Source organism: Ceratotherium simum, chromosome 15, assembly GCF_057802395.1.
Source record: "Ceratotherium simum simum isolate JZ-2026a chromosome 15, ASM5780239v1, whole genome shotgun sequence".
NCBI lineage: Eukaryota > Metazoa > Chordata > Mammalia > Perissodactyla > Rhinocerotidae > Ceratotherium > Ceratotherium simum.
The window spans coordinates 46,522,015-46,541,732 of record NC_141914.1 but is presented as its reverse complement, the minus strand read 5'-3'; the positions used below and the strand labels follow the sequence as shown (position 1 = coordinate 46,541,732).

The window sequence follows — 19,718 nt, the reverse complement described above, 5'->3', positions numbered from 1 at the left end:
CAATAGCAGTTATATTGGGTTTTACAATTTATCAACTGCCTTTAGTTACCATATTTAACTTTGTTCATCAATTAACTCTTAGAAGTACATAGAATAGGTATTACATCCTCTTTTAAAGGCTGAAATAATTGCTGTAAGACACATTGCTGGTAAAATGGCAATTGTCTTACCTTAAATTCTAAAATCTCTTCAAGATGCCATGCCTGTTTGGAGTCTATCCTTTGTTAAGCAGCTGCAAGATTCTAGATACTGCACTAGGCTGCAAAAATAAAAGATAACCAGACAAATTAGCTGCAATCAAGAATCTGAACCTGAGGGCAAATCAGGCAGAGGAAGAGCATGTGCAATGTGTGCCTGGAAGAGATTTGAAATAGAGGGAAGGATCAGAACGGAAGTTTAGGCCAGGGCATCAAGGTCTTATATGCTTTGGAAACGAGTTTGTGAAATGTCCTGTTAGTGCAGAATAAAACACTTCATCAGATTTTAAGCTGTCAAGTGACACGGTCAGAGATCTGTTTTGGAAAAATAGCTTTAGTGGTATACTGATTATTTATTGCTCAGTAACAAACTACCCCCAAATTTTGTGGCTTTGAACAACAACCATTTTATTATGTCTCATTATTTAATCAGGAATATGTGCAGGTCTCAGCTGGCTTATTCTTTCATTCCAAATGCTTGTCACTCAGTGGAAATCAGCTGATGACTGGTCTGGTCTCACACGTGTGGCACTTTGGTTTGGATGCCTGGGCTCAGCTTCTCTCCATATGGTCTCAGGGCCTCTCCACATGGTCTCTCCAACAAGGTGGTTAGATTTCTTGGTGCTCAGGACTCCAAGTGTTCCCTCTTTGTAAAAGTTATTCATGCCTTAATTACAGTTCTCATGAGACACTTGAGCAAATAAATATTGCACCATCATTCAATCTGTTTCTTTAAGAGCTGTCACATTTAAGTTAAATGATTGCTCTCAGGATATATATGTATTCCTGAAAGGGCATAGATATAAATGTGAGGAGATCGTGAATTATTGAGGGATTGCTAAAATTATGGACTTAGTCCAACAAACATTTAATGGTCAAAGAATTATTATAAAAACTGTGGGCAATAAAAATATGAATATGACCTAATTTTGGGAGACAGAATCAGAGAAGAAAAGTCTACTGAAAAAAATTTAAAAATTAATTAAAATAAAATCATAAGCATAGGCAGTTGGTAGCCATGCAAGTGGATGTGAAGTGTATTTGGGGAAGCCACAGCCGGTTTAGTGAGGACAGAGTATACAGACTACATCTACGTGTGAATGTGTAAGTTTATTCATTTCTTCTCCCAACTTTTTTCCTGAAAGAGTCTAAGGAGCCTATATAGGGATGGACATTATGGGAAAATGTCCATTATACTACAAAATTTTGTTAGGGCTTGATTGTGGGAAAATTGAGTGATGTTTTTCTATATTTTTTTATTTTTGGAGGAATTCAAAATATGCCTTCAGGTGATTACTTTCTGTCATTATAGCAGAGTGGTTAACAACACAGACTTGGGGACCACACTACTTGGGTTCAAATCCTGTGTGATCTAGAGCCAGTGACTTCAATTTTCTCTTGAGTATCCTTATATCTGTAAAATGGGGATGATAACTATAGTAACTTCATAGTGTTTTTCTAATGATTAAAAGAATTAATATAAGTAGAGGGTACATAGTGTTCCATAATGTGTGTTTTTTTCACCTAATACTACTATATTCTTTAGCACAATTAAACTAGTCAAGCTCATCTACTATTTACAACTTGTGTTGCAATGTATCTTTGTATTTTAATTCTAAACTGAATTTTGATTTTCTACTTCCTTAAAGATTATGCTCCTTTTTAGGCAGAAACTATAATATTTCCATTATCTTGGCCTCTCATGTGTTTTAAATTACTTGGGAACCATTAAAAATTTCAACCCTTTACAGAATTAAAAACAAAAAAAAAAGGAAAAAGAAAGAATGCTTTGATTCCTAAGATATCTGATTGATATATAGAGATTTCATTTGGGGAGTAATATACAGATTACAGTTATGGAGGATGATTGGAATGAGAAGTCTTACCAGTTACAGTAGCTGAGGGGAGTCTATATAGAAGTGTTCAGGAGAAGGGACTTTAGTTCTTTGTACAGTGTGTTTGAGAATAGAAATCCTAAGCAGCAGGTTAAGGATAAGACAGGTTTTACTATTATTTTGAAGACTCAAGATTTGGTGTATTTGGAATGGTACAGCAAAACAATCTTTGGTTTGGCCATCAGGTCATCATTTCAAATTAAAAAATCCACTGATTCTTTATAGTTCAAGGTATATCATTCTCAATATATAGAAAATAATGAAATAAACTCTTTATGGTCAGTTATTTTATTATTTTTCAATAACTCCTAGACACCAATAGTGAAATAAGTAAAAATTGAAAAGCAAAAATTAAATAATGGGAAAGGCTAAAGGGAGGTGAAAAATATAAATAAAAAAATAGGGGCTGGCCCTGTGGCTTAGTGGTTAAGGTCACGCACTCTGCTACTGGCGGCCAGGTTTGGACCCTGGGCACTCACCGGCGCACCGCTTGTCTGGCCATGCTGAGGCAGTGTCCCACATACAGCAACTAGAAGGATGTGCAACTATGACATACAACGATCTACTGGGGCTTTGGGGAGAAAAAGGGAAAAAAAAAAGGAGGAGGAATGGCATGGATGTTAGCTCAGGGCTCATCTTCCTCACACACACACAAAAAAAAGATAAAGGATGCATTATGGGAAGAAAGAAAATAAATGGGAAAAGAAGCTAAAATTCATGTTGGTAAAGTAATAATATTTTACATTTTAAATTTGAAATTGTAGGTCAATTTTAAAATTTCACATGCATTATAATAATCAATTACCTTTCAATGATGTCAATTATATAAAAGTTCTGTTAAATGTTTTACATTTCATGCCTTTGTGAATATTGCATTTGCATGCCTTTTGCCTGACATTTAATTTCATATCAGCATTACTTTTATGTGCTATTGGAGGTCTTTCATTCTTTATAATATTTCTGTTCATAAATAAAATATAAATGACATAAGCAGTGCCCAATATAGTTTTAGTAAATTGTTTAGCTGCTTTCATTTACCCCAAACTATTAGTATGCATGTATGTAAATTTGTAATAAAAACTGACTTCTCAATGTCAAACTGTCATACAAATGTAATATATTGCTATAGTATTTCTCATCCTGTTTCTTCTTATTCAATACATGCTTTTTTATTGAAAATGTTAACAGTTACTAGTGGTATCAAACTTAAAGGTCACTTATAGAAAGAACTTGAATATCATATTTTAAAATAATTACTTTGTCACATTTTTTCAGATAAAATTCCACTTTTGTATCAGTGGGAGGCCTAGAAGAAAATGTTGTAAAATTATATCTTTGTTTAGCTTCAGATATATGTATATTTATGGATATGGCACTTTAGAAGTAAGAAAGAACAGCAAAATCTTGGGCAATTTGTTTCTCTCTTACATTGCTTGAGAATTCTTGAAACCATTTCAATCTTGATTTCTGTCATCAATTATCAATTGAAAGCTTAACAATTCTTGGTTTTCTTAGTATTAATGTATCCCTGCTACTTAGGCAAACAATTCACTTAATTTTAGCTCTAAGATTAAGTGAATTAATATATATGATCTTTGTCTTATCAGGAGCATACCATACTGTTAACTATAATGAATTCCTATCATTGTAGTATTTTGTGTTAAATCACCAATTTTAATTTTCTTTAGCTCATGGTCTAACAGTTTGAAAGCTGAATACTAAAATTTTTACATTTGGATCTTACTCTTGGATCTTTAGCTAAAGAATAGATTTCCAGAATTTAGCCAATATAGATTTGGGATGGTTCATATGATACATATTGTCTTACTAACTGAATTTTAAATGAACATAAACATACTATATCGATGTGTTTTGTGAGCTGCTTCCTTTCCAGCAGTTAACTACAGTATTACAATATATTAACAGTTTTCTTAATGCCCTAAAGGAACAAGTATAAAAACAGCCATTTCAGAAAATAAAAAGTACAGATTTGGGGTGCATTAGACTACTACTCTGGGCCTTGAATAGTCTTTCTGTGATATGATTTTAGGAAACATAGCAATATGAATTTTAGAATAAAGCACTTTCAGTTTGTAGAAAACTGTTGACACTTTTTGAAGAGTAAAGATATTTAAAAAGTAAGCCAATAAAGTACCGTTGAAAAATGTGGGAAATAGAGTGCTTAGTGACCTCATGTAGATAAAAGCTTCATCTATCTATTCCTGGAAATCCAAAAGCCATAGTCAAAAAGCAGCAATTTAAGATCGTTCATGCTGGCTGAAAGGATAAAAAATTGCAGTGTATCTATCTGGCTAAGAGGTTCCTCCTGGCAGACAGCTCTCAAAGAGCCAAGTGGTGATTGTATTGATGTGTTAACTCTTGACACCTTCAAAGGCCTCTCAGGCCAGTGTAAACCACACATAGTAGGGAGTAAGGCAGGATAGACCAAAGAGTTTTTAACGGCTGAAAAGAGGGCAGCAGCAGGTTGGATGTGAACTGTAACTTTCAAGTTCTAAGCAGAGTTGTTTTGCTCTTTGTCCCTCAACAGCAGGAGAAAAGAGAAATTTTGAAAGTGTTGCTAAGAAGAGGCCAGAAAGCAGAGGTTGCGGTCTCTTCCTCAGAGCAATGTCCTTAGAAGCAATTCTCCCTTGTTCAAAACCACAGTGCCAGCAAACACGATGCCTGCCAGGCTGCTGTGGAAAGCAAACAACAGAGCTGTATCTTTTAGGTCCTGGAGTCAGAGCAGCCCCTGGAGATTTAAGGATCAAGTCAGGACCATTCAGTTTTAATGGACATCGAGACTCCTGGTGCTTGTAGTTACATTGGTGATGTAACCGGGGATAAATAAACCAGTAAGATCTCTGGATTTGTTAACATCATGACAACTTTGGGGACTTTTAGAGAGTATGAATGTCATAGAGTAGGTTTTGGAATTTGACAGGCCGGGTGTGAAACTCCAGCTACTTGGATTTAATAGCTGTGAGAACTTGGGAAAATGACTTAACCCCTAAGCCTCAGATACCTCATCTGTAAAATGAAGATAATAATAGTACTTCACATATAGGATTGTTTGATTAAATGATGTGATGTCGGTAAAACTCTAACCTTACAGTAAGTCCTGGCTCATTTTAAGGGTTCAATAAATCATCTATTAGTATAGTATTTTGGGTACCATAACATGGGCATGTTACTTCTGTGTATCAAAATCTAAGTGTAAAAGATAAAAAGGAGAAGCATAGATTTCTCTGACTGGATAAAGAAAAATATCTTCCCAACTTAGAAATCTGCAACTACAAAAAGAGATAATTTAGAAAAAAATTTAAAAACAAACTTTTTAGCTAAGACTGACAGCCTCATGCATTAACAAGTGAGATTAGGTGAAGGCCCACTGAACTTGAGAAGACCCCGCAGACGCCCTTCTTCGCCCTGACTGCGGTGAGGCTCGGAACTACATTAAAACTCAATTACAGTGGCTTTCTTTAGCCGGACTATCAGAAATCTTTTTCTTCTAGTCTTTGTTTTGTAGTTTTGTGGTTTCATTTATCTTGTGTATGTGCATTTCTAATGTAAGCCACTTCAAATACTCTGAAGGTGGAAAGGATGTAAATTCTGTAGAAGTAAATAAATATTTCTAGAAACTTTACTATAAATGGAAATGATGACCAGGAAAAAAAAAAAAAGGTAGTCTCGAATCTAGGTGGACTCGGACTCCAAAAAGGACCAGGAGTTGTGGCAGGAACAGGAGCTATTTACACATCGCTAAATAGAGAGAATTTTGTGATGTTAGTGAGAATTAACTCACAGGAAAGGTATTCTAAATAGTACTACTAAGTGTTCACAGTACGTGTTCAGGAAACCTATAGGGTGTACTCTGGATTGTTTTAGTTCATTTAAATTTGTTCTTTTGTTTGCCAAATCTTAAATTGAATTACAGCATTCTAATGAAAAACCTTCTCATAAATACAGGAACTCAAGTGGGCCCAACTAACCATTCAGTTAGAGTGTGTTAAACAAATTGCAGATGCACACAGGTACCCAAAGAGGCCGGCCTACTCAGGGAACTGGCAGGTGGTCATACATATGCAAGTGATAGAAAACAAATTTACACAAACCTGCTGGATTTCATCAGATAATTTTCCCTCAAATGGTTTTGACTGCATATTGCAATTTATAGCTCATTAATTTGGCATCCTATAAGCACGCCTTTTACATGTCATTTAGTGATCAAGGTAACTCAGCCCTCAGTAAAGTTTTAGTTTTATACTCTGCAGCTTGATTATCTGCCTAAATTCAGTAGGCTTTGACTAATTTTTTTCTAAAAGCGCAGATAATAATTTCCCCTTACTTTATATACACTCTTTATTCAATTAGTGAAGCATGAACAACAAATAATTAATGTCATTTCTTTTATACAGTTGACATACAAAATTGCAATTAAATAAAGAATTCTTAATGCGTTTACAGACACTGTAGCTATTGCCAGGGCCATTTCACAAAACCAGATAGAAAAAAAATCTCATTATACTGAAAAATTAAGTTAAGAAACAGAGTCTTCTGAATTACTGTTTTTATAGTTTTATCTTTTGCCCTGCTGTCAAGTGGAGACCATTATAGCTTTCAACAACAAAAATTTATTCCACAAACATGGGCTTTATTTGTACAAACTAGGTTCATACTGAAAAATTTATGTCAAATGTTTTTAGCCTGTAAGAAATGTTCTCAAACTTAAATTTAAAAATTCCTCCGGGCACTCATATAGTTCACTGGTACAGCATCTAGAGTAATACTGCGCAAAGGTGCATAATGAATGCCTTTTGATGGTGCACTGACATTTCTAAGAAATGCCTTTGCCTCAAATCAGTCCTCTCAAACCAGCAAATGATTTGACATTCAAAGCTTCAGGAAATACTATATAAATATTTTTTCCTATTGTACAATAAAGATTCAATGACAGAACTGTCATAGGAAATTGAGATTCTGCCTTATGCTTTAAAGTTAATCTGCCAGAGTCAGTTATTTGTTTTACTTGTAAAATAACTTTTACAAGTAGAAAAGCCTTTCGATGTGTTCCTAATTCTGCTAAGATCTACACACTCTTTAATCCTGTATGAGTTAGAATATTATCAGTATCATCATAGTCAACTGATGAAGTCAACCACCTATGACAAACATGGTATTCTACAACAAACATATAAAACTCGTGTTCATGATTAATTATCACTAATTCCTGGAACTATTAAACTGAACTCTGTAGCATTATGGGAAAGCTCTGTTGTTCTTTTTGTAAATAGACTAAAAAGAAACTCAACTTTGTAATAACAAGTTCAGAGTTGATGGTTGTAAGTCAAATGTAATAATAACTTTTATATAAACATTATCCACACTTCTCTCTTATCTATGTGAACCAAGGCTAATGATTAACAGATGCTTCCCCTTCTCAAAAGTGCTTGAGTGTACCGCTCCATTTCTCATTATCTCCAGGTTCTTGTTATTGGAACTTAAGGCCTCTGGTCATAATTTAGTCAAGTCTGTACTTTAAAGTTATAAATTCCAAATATTTCTATTTTTTAAAACTCTACAGAATTTCTGGAGTGATCCTTTGTTAGTGGATCACTTACAACGTGTTAGAGCTTGTTCTAAGCACCTTTTAATTGTGAATCTCATTTACTTATAGTAATGCTACAAATATAGTGCTATTCCTATTTTACAAATGTGGAATTTAAGGGTAAAGACATTAAGTAACTGGTCTAAATTGCATAGCAGAGCTAGGATTTGAACCGGGTAGTCTGACTATAGCCAGGCCTGGAAGTCTAGTGGTTAAGATTCCATGCTCTTACTGTCTAGGTCAGGTTCATTCCCTGGTCAGGGAACCACACAACCTGTATGTCAGTTGTCACACTGTGGTGGCTGTGTGTTACTGTGATGCTGAAAGCTATGCCACCCATATTTCAAATACCAGCAGGGTCACCCATGGTGGACAGGTTTCAGCAGAACTTCCAGACTAAGACAGACTAGGAAGAAGAACCTAGTCACCCACTTCCACAGAAATTGGCCATGAAAACCCTCAATAGCAGTGGAGCATTGTCTGATATAGCCCCGCAAGGTGAGAGGATGGCACAAAAACACCAGACAGGGTTCTGCTTTGCTGTACACAGGGTCACTAGGAGTCAGAATCAACTCCACAGCACTAACAGCATTAAAGTCTGACTATAGAGTCTACTAATTTAGAGATTGATAAGGTCAGGGCATTCATGTAATAAATTCCCTCATTGTGCTTGCTGAGCAGGAAAATAATAGTGCTGTGATCATATTTCTAAGTGGCATTAGTAATATATAGCTTATTAAATGAAACTTTTGTTTAACATGTATTTATTATCTAAAGTATTTGCCAACCATTATGTTAGGCTAGATCTGCAGCAGCCAGAGATTGTATTTTACCTATTGAAATTTCAGCCTATTTATGTATTCATCTTTTATTTCTATATAATTTACTTAGTTTCTGCCAGTAAAAATGTGTGAAAGAAAGCATTCAGAACTATCACTTTATTTTTGAACTAATCATATACTCAGTAAGAATACAAATTTATTTTTTATTGATCTAAGCCTGTCACAGTCCAGAAAAAATACCTTTTAGTTCAACTTGTGTCTGCTTTCTTTTCTTATCAAAGGATAAGTGTATATAAAAGGTAAATGTTTTAGTATATTGAATTCTAAAAACAATTTAGCTTTTGATGTGGGCCTGGGTGGGAAGGGATCTTACCTAAGTGAATAAGCTATGTTGAAAACGTGGAGAATATGTTCTACTTTTCATAAAAATTGCATTTTATAAAAAAAGACCAAGTGGTACAATATAGAATACAGGGACATTATAGATATTTCTATTTGAAGAAATGTAGCAAGTTTTCTATGACCTAGTCTACATCTCTAAAGAGATTTTAGAGAAAGATTCATGTGGTAGATTCTAAAATCTACTACATGTGTTTTTGAATTACTCGTATAGAGTAGCTATAAATTAATATGACAATATAAATTAAATGAATCAGGTACAGCAGTAATAGAAAATATATGAAGTTTGAGTGGCATAATTGTATGATCATATCTAAGGCATGCTGATTTTTCTGAAGATTTTTCTTTAAAAGAAATAGTTTATTTATTTATTTATTTATTTTTTATTTATTTTCCCCCCCAAAGCCCCAGTAGATAGTTGTATGTCATAGCTGCACATCCTTCTAGTTGCTCTATGTGGGACGCGGCCTCAGCATGGCCGAAGTGGCGCGTTGGTGCTCGCCCGGGATCCGAACCCAGGCCACCAGCAGCGGAGCGCACGCACTTAACCGCTAAGCCGCGGGGCCAGCCCTGAAGATTTCTTTTTATAATATAACATTTTCATTGTACTTGGGAATTTGCAAGTTCTGGTAAATGTAATATGTCCTTTACTCTCTCACAGGGCACAGGTATTTTAAAGAAAACTCCATTCTTCATGGGACAATGAAATAATTTGTGCTGACTCAAAATTGAGTGTTATCAGTTTTATTTATTTAGTAGTTTATTACTTAGTTTTATTTTTGAAAAGTTTATTTTAGAGAGATAAATTGATTAAGTGAAACAAAACTGTTGGGGCAGAGATTTATGTTATATTTTTGCAAAAAGCTATGCTATTTTCCTTAAGGCAAGATAATTTTTAAGAAATGGATTTCTAAATATGTATAATTTATATATATAACATATATATAAAATTTATTTTACCAAATAAGTGGTTCAAATGCTTCATTGTATGTGTTATCACATACTTATTTCCTTGAACTTTTCCTGAAATACTTTGGATTTTGTTATATCAAGTGGCTTCATCTACCTTTGACCCAGATCTTCTCTCCTGGAAGATAGAATTTACTGTAAATTTATAAATGTGTGATGAGTCCAAAAGTGGTAGTAAGGGTGTCAGGCAGATATCCATCATGGTGAGGAGTTAATATCTGTGTCTGCATTACATTCTAATTGATGGCTCCGTCTGATGTTTGAAAAGCGTTAAATTGCTGATGTACATGTGATGGAATGCCCATTGTCAGGCTAGAAATGAAAACTCTGCCTCATCACTGCAGTTGGTTTTTAAATGATTTGTACAGAAATGACTTCGAATGTTTGTATTAAAGGTCAAAATTAGAGATCTCACATTTCTGTAGTAACTCCTGTGTGCCAAGTCTTCCTTGAGCATAAACTATGCTCTACAATTCAATTTTTGAAAAAGCCTTTAGAGAGAAAGACTCGGATTCATTAAAATGGGAGGAAAAAAAAAAATCTAGAGCACCATATTGGGACAGTGTCTAAGTAAATTAATCAGTAATGCATGAACTGAACAGTTAAAGAAGTAAATATCATAATATCATGTCAAGATAGCAGGAATTTATTGATGTTTAAGCCAAACAAAGAACAAATGACTAGTACTAAGAAGTTGCCATATTTTATAACATACATGAAAACAAATTGGATTGTGGGGTATTTAATATTAATTCACCATGCACTTAGTAATCTCATATTTTTATAAAACCACAAATCACCTTAAGAAGTATGTACCCAATATCACTTTTCTCAGTCCAAAGAATTATTCAACTTTGGATCTCACGTTCCACTTCTGTAATATGAGAGGTTAGAATTATGGATTTTAGAGATTCTTTATTTCTACTACTTTCAGGTTTTTCCTATCCTCTAGTACTTTCTTCTGTGTTTTTTTAACCTAATGTGATTTGGAGTCTTCTTCTATCATATCAACCATTTCCAAACCTATCTGAATAATTATCACTAATTATTACTCCATTATTACTCCCTTTCTCTGCTTGTGTTGATGTGATCAAAGACAGAATTCAAATGCTGTACTTTCTTGAATCATTTTGGAAACCAGTCCAAGCAGAAGGGAGCGGGGGAGGCAGGGCAGGAAAGAGAGAGGGGAAAAGAAAGGATTTGCAGAATCATTCCTGAGGCTGCTCTGATACATAGTACCAGATAAACACCTGCGTGATAGCAGTTGGTATGTCATGTGGGTTTTTTTAAAAAATATGTTTGTCTCTACATATAGACTAATGTAAAAAACAAAAAACCAACAACATATATGTATGTGTGTAAGTGTATATGTGTGTGATTAGGCAACCTCCTCCCTTTCTCCACAATGTCTTCAGAATTATATTATTTCTTCTGCATTATTTAATTCATTTTACTTATTCCAACAGTCCTTGACTGTCTTCCCTCCTCTAATAGGAGGACAGAAATGTCCCTTCTAACCCATGTAACACATGCAATACTTAAGGGATGTTTTAGGTTCACTGTCTCAATTAATCCTGATGACAACACTCTGAGGTTTATATTATTATCATGCCCATGTCAAAGATGAAGACCCTGGGTTGCAGAGAAGTTAAGACTTTGGCCCAAGGTCATCCTTTCCTAGCTTTTTCTCTGAATCTCTGGCTCATGTGCTCCATCCTCAGCCACAGCATACCCTCTAGGCTTTTCAGATGGTCCATGCACCATGGATTCTCATTCCTCTGCTTGTTTGTGAATTTTCTCTTGCCTTAATACCCTCCTCTCACACCCCTGGTCTGCCCTAGTTAACGCCTCCTCCCTTGCCAGAAGTACCTCAGAGATCACTTTCTTTGGGAATCTTTTCCCACGTTTTCTGCTAAAATCAATCACCCCTGAGTCGCCCTTGCACTTTGCATATTTTATTTGACTTACTTGATTGTTCACGTATTTCTCTCTCTGATTGAATTGTTCCCTACTTGAGGAATAGGGAGCCATTTATCTGTGTCTTCATTGCCTATCCCGGTACTTGACATGCATCAGATACTCATCTTTATTGAGTCAACTCTGGGTAAGAATGAATCCTAGATTATAAGGTACTAGATGAGAAATCTAGTCAGAATTACAATTTTTATTTTGTAAAGTTTAATATTTAATTATACTTGAACTCTCTTAAATATTCAGAACAGTTTAACTTGTATGGACCTCTGACCGCCAGTATTGGAGCTGTGTATGCCCACAATTCTGTGCATAATGCTGCTCCCTGCTCCCTTTCGTGAAGTCCTTGTTTGTGTCTTTTTCATTAGAGTTCCCTTGTTAAGCACTGGCCCTAAGGCAGTTAGCTAATCAGTTGTCAGTTGAGCTCTGTTCTTCACCCACCGCAGCGGGACACATAGAAAAATCATAAATCATAGTGAGGCGCCTTAGAGTCCAGCTGCGGTGACAAATCTAATACATTGAAAATTTAAGTGTAAATACCTTTAATCTGCAATCATAATACACCAGTGGGTTACTGAATACAGACTGAAGACCACTTGTAGTTAATTAGCCCAGTTATCTTAATACTACTCTGCAGGATACAACCAACTGTCATCTAAAACTGTGTAGGGGAGAAACACCTCCATCTGCCACTCCTGTAGCAAGGTTACAAAACCCAACTCTCCTCTCCTGGCAAAAGGCTTTCCTCCCTGGATAGATGCCATCCCATCTTTTATTTAAAGTTCAATGAGCCAGGCCAATTCATGTCACTAATTCCATGGAACATCTTGGTCTTCTGTGGTAGCCTTAAGTTTTCCCCATCCTTTTGATAACTCATGACTAAGTAATCTACCATATTTTGCTTCTTGTATTTCTGTCGAGTTGCTACTTCATTTAGTTGTTGTGCCTGTTCTTATCCTGAATTCGTCTCTTAGCCTAAGTTTGTGTTAGCCTGAATTTTACATTTCTGGTAATGTAAATCATCTCTGGGTCTTTTTTTTCCCCCTTTAACTTAACAAATCACAGCTTTATTGCTTCTGCCCTTAGTTTTTCTTTTTTTTGGGAGGGGGGAGGATGACTACCCTGAGCTAACATCTGATGCCGATCCTCCTCTTTTTTTTTTTTCCTGAGGAAGATTGGCCCTGAGCTAACATCCGTGCCCATCTTCCTCTACTTTATATGGGACGCCGCCACAGCACGGCTCGACAAGTAGTGTGTCAGTGTGCGCTCAGGATCCGAACCAGCGAACCCCGGGCCACCGCAGCGGAGCACATGCACTTAACTGCTTGCACCACTGGGCCAGCCCCTGCCCTTAGTTTTCCTTAAAAGTGATTTTGAAAATGTGTAAGCTTAAATTTTGCCATCGTTGTAATACATTATCCTCAATGCAATTGTGCATTTGTCACTTTTTTGTCCTCCTGAGCTTCAAAGGAATAGTGTGTGTATTTTATGTTTTCTCATAGCTTTTCCATCAACTACCTTGTACTTTTTTTGCTCTTCCTTTCCTATAGTAAATATCAATAGCAAAACATACAATTAAATAATTAACTAATATGTGATTTTCTACATGGACAATGTATTTCCCCTGATTATAATCACTAAAATTTTATAGATACCTAATATGGATTACTGTTTTCACCTTGGAGGTTTCTTTTTTTCTTTCTTTTTTCTATTTTTTTTTTGCTGAAGAAGATTTGCCCTGAGCTAACATCTGCTGTCAATCTTCCTCTTTTTCTACGAGAGCTGTGGCCACAGCATGGCCACTGACAGATGAGTGGTGTAGGTGCCCACCCAGGAACCGAACCCAGGCCTCTGAAGCAGAGCACGCCAAACTCAACCACTAGGACACAGGGGCTGGCCCACCTTGGAGCTTTCTTTATTGTTTGTTTATTTTAAGAAAATATACTTCTCTTATTTTTACAGGTAAAAAGATGGCCTATCAGAAGGTCAATGCAGATCAAAGAGCTCCAGGACATTCACAGTACTTAGACAATGATGACCTTCAAGCCACTGCCCTTGACTTAGAGTGGGACATGGAGAAGGAATTGGAGGAGCCTGGTTTTGACCAGTTTCGGCTAGATAGTGCTGAGAATCAGAACCTGGAGAATTCAGAGACTGCAGACCTCAATCTTGATTCCATTCAACCAGCAACTTCACCCAAAGGAAGGTTCCAGAGACTTCAAGAAGAGTCTGACTATGTTGCCCATTATACAAGATCTGCACCAAAGAGCAACCCCTGCAACTTTTGCCGTCTTTCAAAAATGCTTTGCACAGCCATCATTTTATTTATTTTTGGAATTTTGATAGGCTATTATGCACGTAAAAATTGCCCTTCAAATGCTTCGTCATCAGGAACACTTGATCTTCAGTTATACCAAGAGATTCTCAAGACAATCCAAGCAGAAGATATTAAGAACTCTTTCAGGTAGGTGTAAAAAATAGATGCTGGTGGGATGCATTTTCTGGGAATGATGTTTCACAGGGAGTATCAAACTGGTGATTTTGCCATGGTTTAAAGTTAGTCTTGCAAGCTGAGAAACATAACTTACTAGCACACCATTTACAGAGGGGGTGCGTGTTTTCAGATTTATGATAGTGCAATACAAATTTATGATGCTGTTTTATTAATTGATAATAATCATAACTACTATGGAGACTAAAAGACTCCAGCCAGTGCATTTTCTCCCGCTTAGGAAGCCCAGGTAGGCCAAATTGGGATGCAAAGATTGCTGGATATACATGTAATAAAAACTAGGGCCTTAGCCATATGATTGAAATTTTTAATGATATCACAGTAAAATAAACCTGCTTAATGGGATGAATTAACTGTCTCTTATGGTCAAGAACTAAGACAAGCACTGGTGTATTGATTGTTCTATATCCCTGAGCTTCCCAATGAGCACATTTTATGGGAACACATTGGTTTCCACACATTAGGCAGTTCTAAAAGCTTATCTCTCTTTAAGTTTGTATATGACTTCTCTAGCCAGAATGTGTTGATTTTGAAGTTAAATGATAAGAAAATATTCTTTATCTGGCCTTAATTCTGAGTTCTTGGAAAGAGTTCCACTGATGTCGTATAACTAGTGAGTAACATGAAAATTTTGTTGTTATATTATTAGCATATGTGTTGAGTTGTAGAGAGTTCCCTAGCTTATATATTTAGTAAAGTGAGGAGCTGGAAGGGAAAGATTAGCTATTAGCTTCCACATATATCTTCCATATTTGCCAAGCAAGGACAGTCCTAGGGGAATCATATATGTTGTTTGTAGGTAGATGAGGAGAGGGATACTATTTCCCAGGATCTTCTTTCTAGGTTACGCTAACTTCTTATAGCTGAGATGTTGGCATGTGTGTATTTCTAGAGATCTTCTAGGTAGCAGCCCACTGAAGATGCATGTTTTAGACTATGTGTTGAAATATCACGTGTATTGATGTTGGTGAATTATAATTCTCTTCCTGAAGATCAGATCTGAATGACTAGTGGAAATTTATTTTCTACAACCTTCTGTGTCTGCTGTTCACTGTTTCATAAGCATCCCTTGACATGTAGAATGCAAATAATAACACTTTCCATGGTATTTCCCAGCATAAAATTGTTTATATTGAATTGAGCTGAAAGATATTCCATTGTCTTATAATGAGTGATTGTATCAGTCAGGATCCAACCATAACAACAGAAAACTCCCTGAATATTTAAAGCAGAGGGCATTTAAAGTAGAGAAATTATTCTATTAGTGGTGAAAAACTGAGAAACCAATCAGGGACACTGACAGCCTAGAGGTTAACAACAAAATGAAGGCAATACTAAACCTAGGCTGGAGGAACAAAGGGAGTTGGAGTAACTTGGTGGAAGCTGGAACTTTCTGCATACACAAGTGGGGAAGCAGGGGCATGTAGCCTCAGCCAGAGACACCACTGAAGACAGAGAGTAAGAAGTACCACAGCTTCTTCCTTCCTCTTGTCCTGTAGTGTCCTACTAGTTGTCCCACTGGCTGAACTCAGCAGGGACGCTGCTGCCTCAGAGGCTGAGAAACTCATCTTGAAGAGTTCAGCCCCCTGGAGCAGGGGAAGGGCAAGGGGTCTGTCAAAAATAGATCACACTGGCTCAGGAATATTATTAAAAAGAAAGAGAGAGGGAGGGAGGGAGGAAGAAAGAAAATCTAACTCTATAAAACTGTGTCTACTATGACTTCATTGTGGACCTTCATTCTGTTACAAAAGTGTCTTCTAGAAAAGGATCTGTGGGTTTAATTTCTTCTTAATGTTAAGAATAATTATGTTTTTCCTGAGCAACTGCTTAGTTTTTAATTTATGGACACAATAAATTTCATAACCTAGCCTGCTTCCCTCTTTTCTTTGGCTTTTAGAAAGTTCAGAGTTAAATGTGTGTTGAAATCATAAGGAACTTCATGGCATGTGTTTTGTGTACTAACTAGCCTACGTATTTATTTTCTCTCCTTATATTCATTTGGCTTTCTTTACTAATTTTTTTTATCAGCATTATAAGCATCTTTAAAAAACTGACTCATGCCCTCTTTGTAAATAGGCAGCTGGCTCAAAAATTTAAAATGTATAATTAAGTAAAAATATTCATTGTTTCCCTCAGAATAGGAGTTGCATGACAGTAAGGCTTATATTCTCCTCTTAAACTTGAAAATCAATAAAATGTATATTTCAAAGCTAGCTACAAAAATATAACCACCAGTAATTATACTGCTAGTATTCAGTGCTTGGACACAGATTCACAATTATGCTCTGTCAAATAGCCACAGTTTTTTCTTTATTGAGCTAATAGTTTTTTTCTTCAAAAAATATTTTTACAGGGCTGGCCCCGTGGCATAGTGGTTAAGTTCGGTGCACTGTGCTTTGGCAGCCCGTGTTGGTGGGTTCGGATCCTGGGCACAAACATACACACTTGTCAGCCATGCTGTGGTGGCAACCCACATATAAAGTAGGGGAAGATTGGCATAGATGTTAGCTCAGGGCTAATCTTCCTTAGCAAAAAATAAAAATATTTTTTGGTACACATATGTTTACCGTAACTTTCTCTGAATAACATTTCCTCATCCAAAGACAACTGTTTCCCCAAAAGTCATGCTAACCACATGCCTTATTATGAGTTCCTAAGTCATTGTAGCCTTGACTCTGTACATCATAGGTTCCTACTGTTACTTTTCATCAATTTATGATCAATTTGGGGCTCTCACTGACCCACTACTTTATTCATCAATTGCTATCTCTCTTCTCTCTTGGTTTGCATTCCTGCCTATGCTCTAAGATTATGTCAGTTCTTGCCAAACATCCTAACAGTTGTGCAATATAAAAGATATTCTTTTTATAATAGATTAGACTGCAGACTCCATGAGGGAATGGACTCAACTTGTTGCCTGCCATTAGACTTCTATTGTCTAGCAGACACTGAATAAGTATTTTTCTAAGGGAGGAAATGAATGCACGAATAAGTGAGAAGAGCTTTGTTTTTAATTGATCAATTATATTATGTATTTTGAAAATCATTTTACTATCCATTTAGATTTCTCATATTACGATTATGTTCAAAACATGAATATAATACTTATTTATAATATAATTATAAAATACTATTTTATGTTATATAATTATAACTAATCTGATTTTAAATAGGTGACAACTCATATCAAAACCAGATATTGTAAAAATGTTAAAGTATCACTATTGGTGTCTCAGTTCTATCTGAGGCTTGAAGAAAATTGATACTACATTTCTAATTAGGACCAGCATTCAGAACTTGAAAAAAAAAGAAAAAAGATCATATTAAACCCTGAGATGATCACCTGATTGTAGCCTATGAGAGGTTGGAGAAGCTAAGAAACAGGAGACTGGAAAAAGAGGATTTTTGGAGAGAGCTAAGCTGTGCTAGTGGTAGTGTAAGTCCCAGTCTCTTAAGGAAGAAGCCTCAAGTCCAGTGAAAACAAAGGATTTAGTAGAACTACTTGGAAGAACTTGATATCTGCCTCACACACAGTGTCTAACTCCTACCTAAGAAATCTGAGTGATAAGACATGGACTGGATAGTTGCTGATAAAAGTGCAGAAGAAGAGGTGGTTGCTTTGGGTGGCCTATGGCAAAGTTGGCTTCTATAGATTCTATCCAGGCAGAGATAGAGAGAGAATGTGAATGAATGAGAGAGAGAGAGATCACTATGGTCTGAATGTTTGTGTCCCCCCAAAATTCATCTGTTGAAATCCTAATGCCCAGTGTGACAGTATTAGGAGGTGGGGCCTCTGGGAGGTGCTTAGATCATGAAGGTGGAGCCCTCATGATGGGATGAGTGATCTTGTAAAAGAGGCCCCACAGAGCTCTGTAATCCTTCTACCGCATGAGGATCCACTGAGAAGGAATCCTCTGTGAAACAGGAAGAGGGTCCTCAACGGCCACCACACCATATCTGCCAGTGCCAGGATCTTAGACTTCCCAGCCTCCAGAATCGTGAGATATAATGTTTGTAAGCCAACCAGTCTGTGGTATTTTGTTAGAGCAGCCCAAACAGACTGAGAAAAATGTAGAAGGAGTCTTGTAGATCTTTTCCAAGAAAGCTTCCTGGATGGCTGAACAGAACTTAGCAGAGACAGAGCTAGAGATATGGTCAGATGCCTGGGGACTGTGGAAGGATTAAGCATGGAGCTGGAGGAGAACGTATTATCCATGTCGAAGGAAGATGAGAAGTCCCCAGTCATGGGATGGATGTCCAAAGAACCCACAGAGCAAGCACTAGAGGAAAATTCAGCTGACAACTCCTGCTAGCTTCAGAGAGTACCATGCCGGTTCATGAGAGTATGTGTCAAGTGAGAACCTTTGCTCCCACTTTACCTATTCTCACTTGCTGTGTTTCAACTCTGGAAGTGTTAGAAGCTCTGAGGGAGGAGGTGTAGAAGCACAAAGCAGAGAAGAAGCTGAATACTCCCCCTTCTTTGACTGTAAGGTTCCCAGTCTAGAGATGGTCAAAAAATGGGGAAAAGTTCAAAGTTCTGACTGTTAAATGACAATGAACATTTTAATTACTCACTGGAGGAATCCAAGTCACTTAACAGTGACCAGGATTACTGGAGTTTTTTATCCAGCAACAGGGAAAAAACTAGCCCCAATAATTAATGTAAATGGGAGAAAAAAAAGTGCTTTATGATTACGTTCCCTGCGTCAGGCTTGCTCAATGTAGAGGTTATACATGTGCTATTTTTATGTGTAATATTTTAGAAAAGAACATATTTGAATAATGTGTTGATTCATAGAGAATCATTGATGGACATATTGACTGCATATCCCAGTTTAAGAACGTAGTTAACCCATAATAAAGCCCACCTAATAGATTAATTTAGGCCAAGTACTTGGTATCATGTTGACCAAATAAAAGAAAATCAATCAGAAGTTTAGTTACACTTGATCTCATTTGTAGACATGGTCAAGATTAGCATAGGAATATGAAGACCATGTTAGTGTATGTGTAAATATGTGCGGGTGTGTATTAATCTTCTAATAAGATTTTCTTAGTTCTGCCTATGCTTAACTTGTTGCTATTTGAAAAATGCATTCACTCTTTTACCTGGTTGGTTTATTGCTTCTCTGTAGCTTCTGTGTAAGCAAGCAGGGTATATTCAGATGTGTCAGGTTCAAAATAGGCCATTAAAAGTAGCTTTAATATATGCTTTTGGTGCCTTGGAACAGTAACTACTTAGATAATACAAGTTTATTGTAATCATCAAAACAGGAGGCTGGGCTCCCACAATAATCTATGAATAGGAATTATTCATTTAATCGGGCCTTATTGATATGGAAACTGAGTCCAGTCAGCTCCAGGGACCTCAGTAGCCAGAGTCCTCTG

General features: G+C 36.4%; 1 protein-coding gene across 10 annotated transcripts in view; it reads left to right on the top strand.

Moving 5' to 3' along the window:
• Positions 1-19,718, top strand: part of NAALADL2 (N-acetylated alpha-linked acidic dipeptidase like 2) — a 1,131,941-nt gene that overhangs the window by 424,042 nt on the left and 688,181 nt on the right. For all 10 annotated transcript variants that reach the window (XM_087440003.1, XM_087440001.1, XM_087440004.1 and 7 more), the window contains one exon: positions 13,781-14,282. In XM_087440003.1, coding sequence (XP_087296129.1) covers positions 13,789-14,282 — 494 coding nt within the window. In that variant the 5' untranslated portion in view covers positions 13,781-13,788. The remainder of the gene's footprint in view (positions 1-13,780; positions 14,283-19,718) is intronic.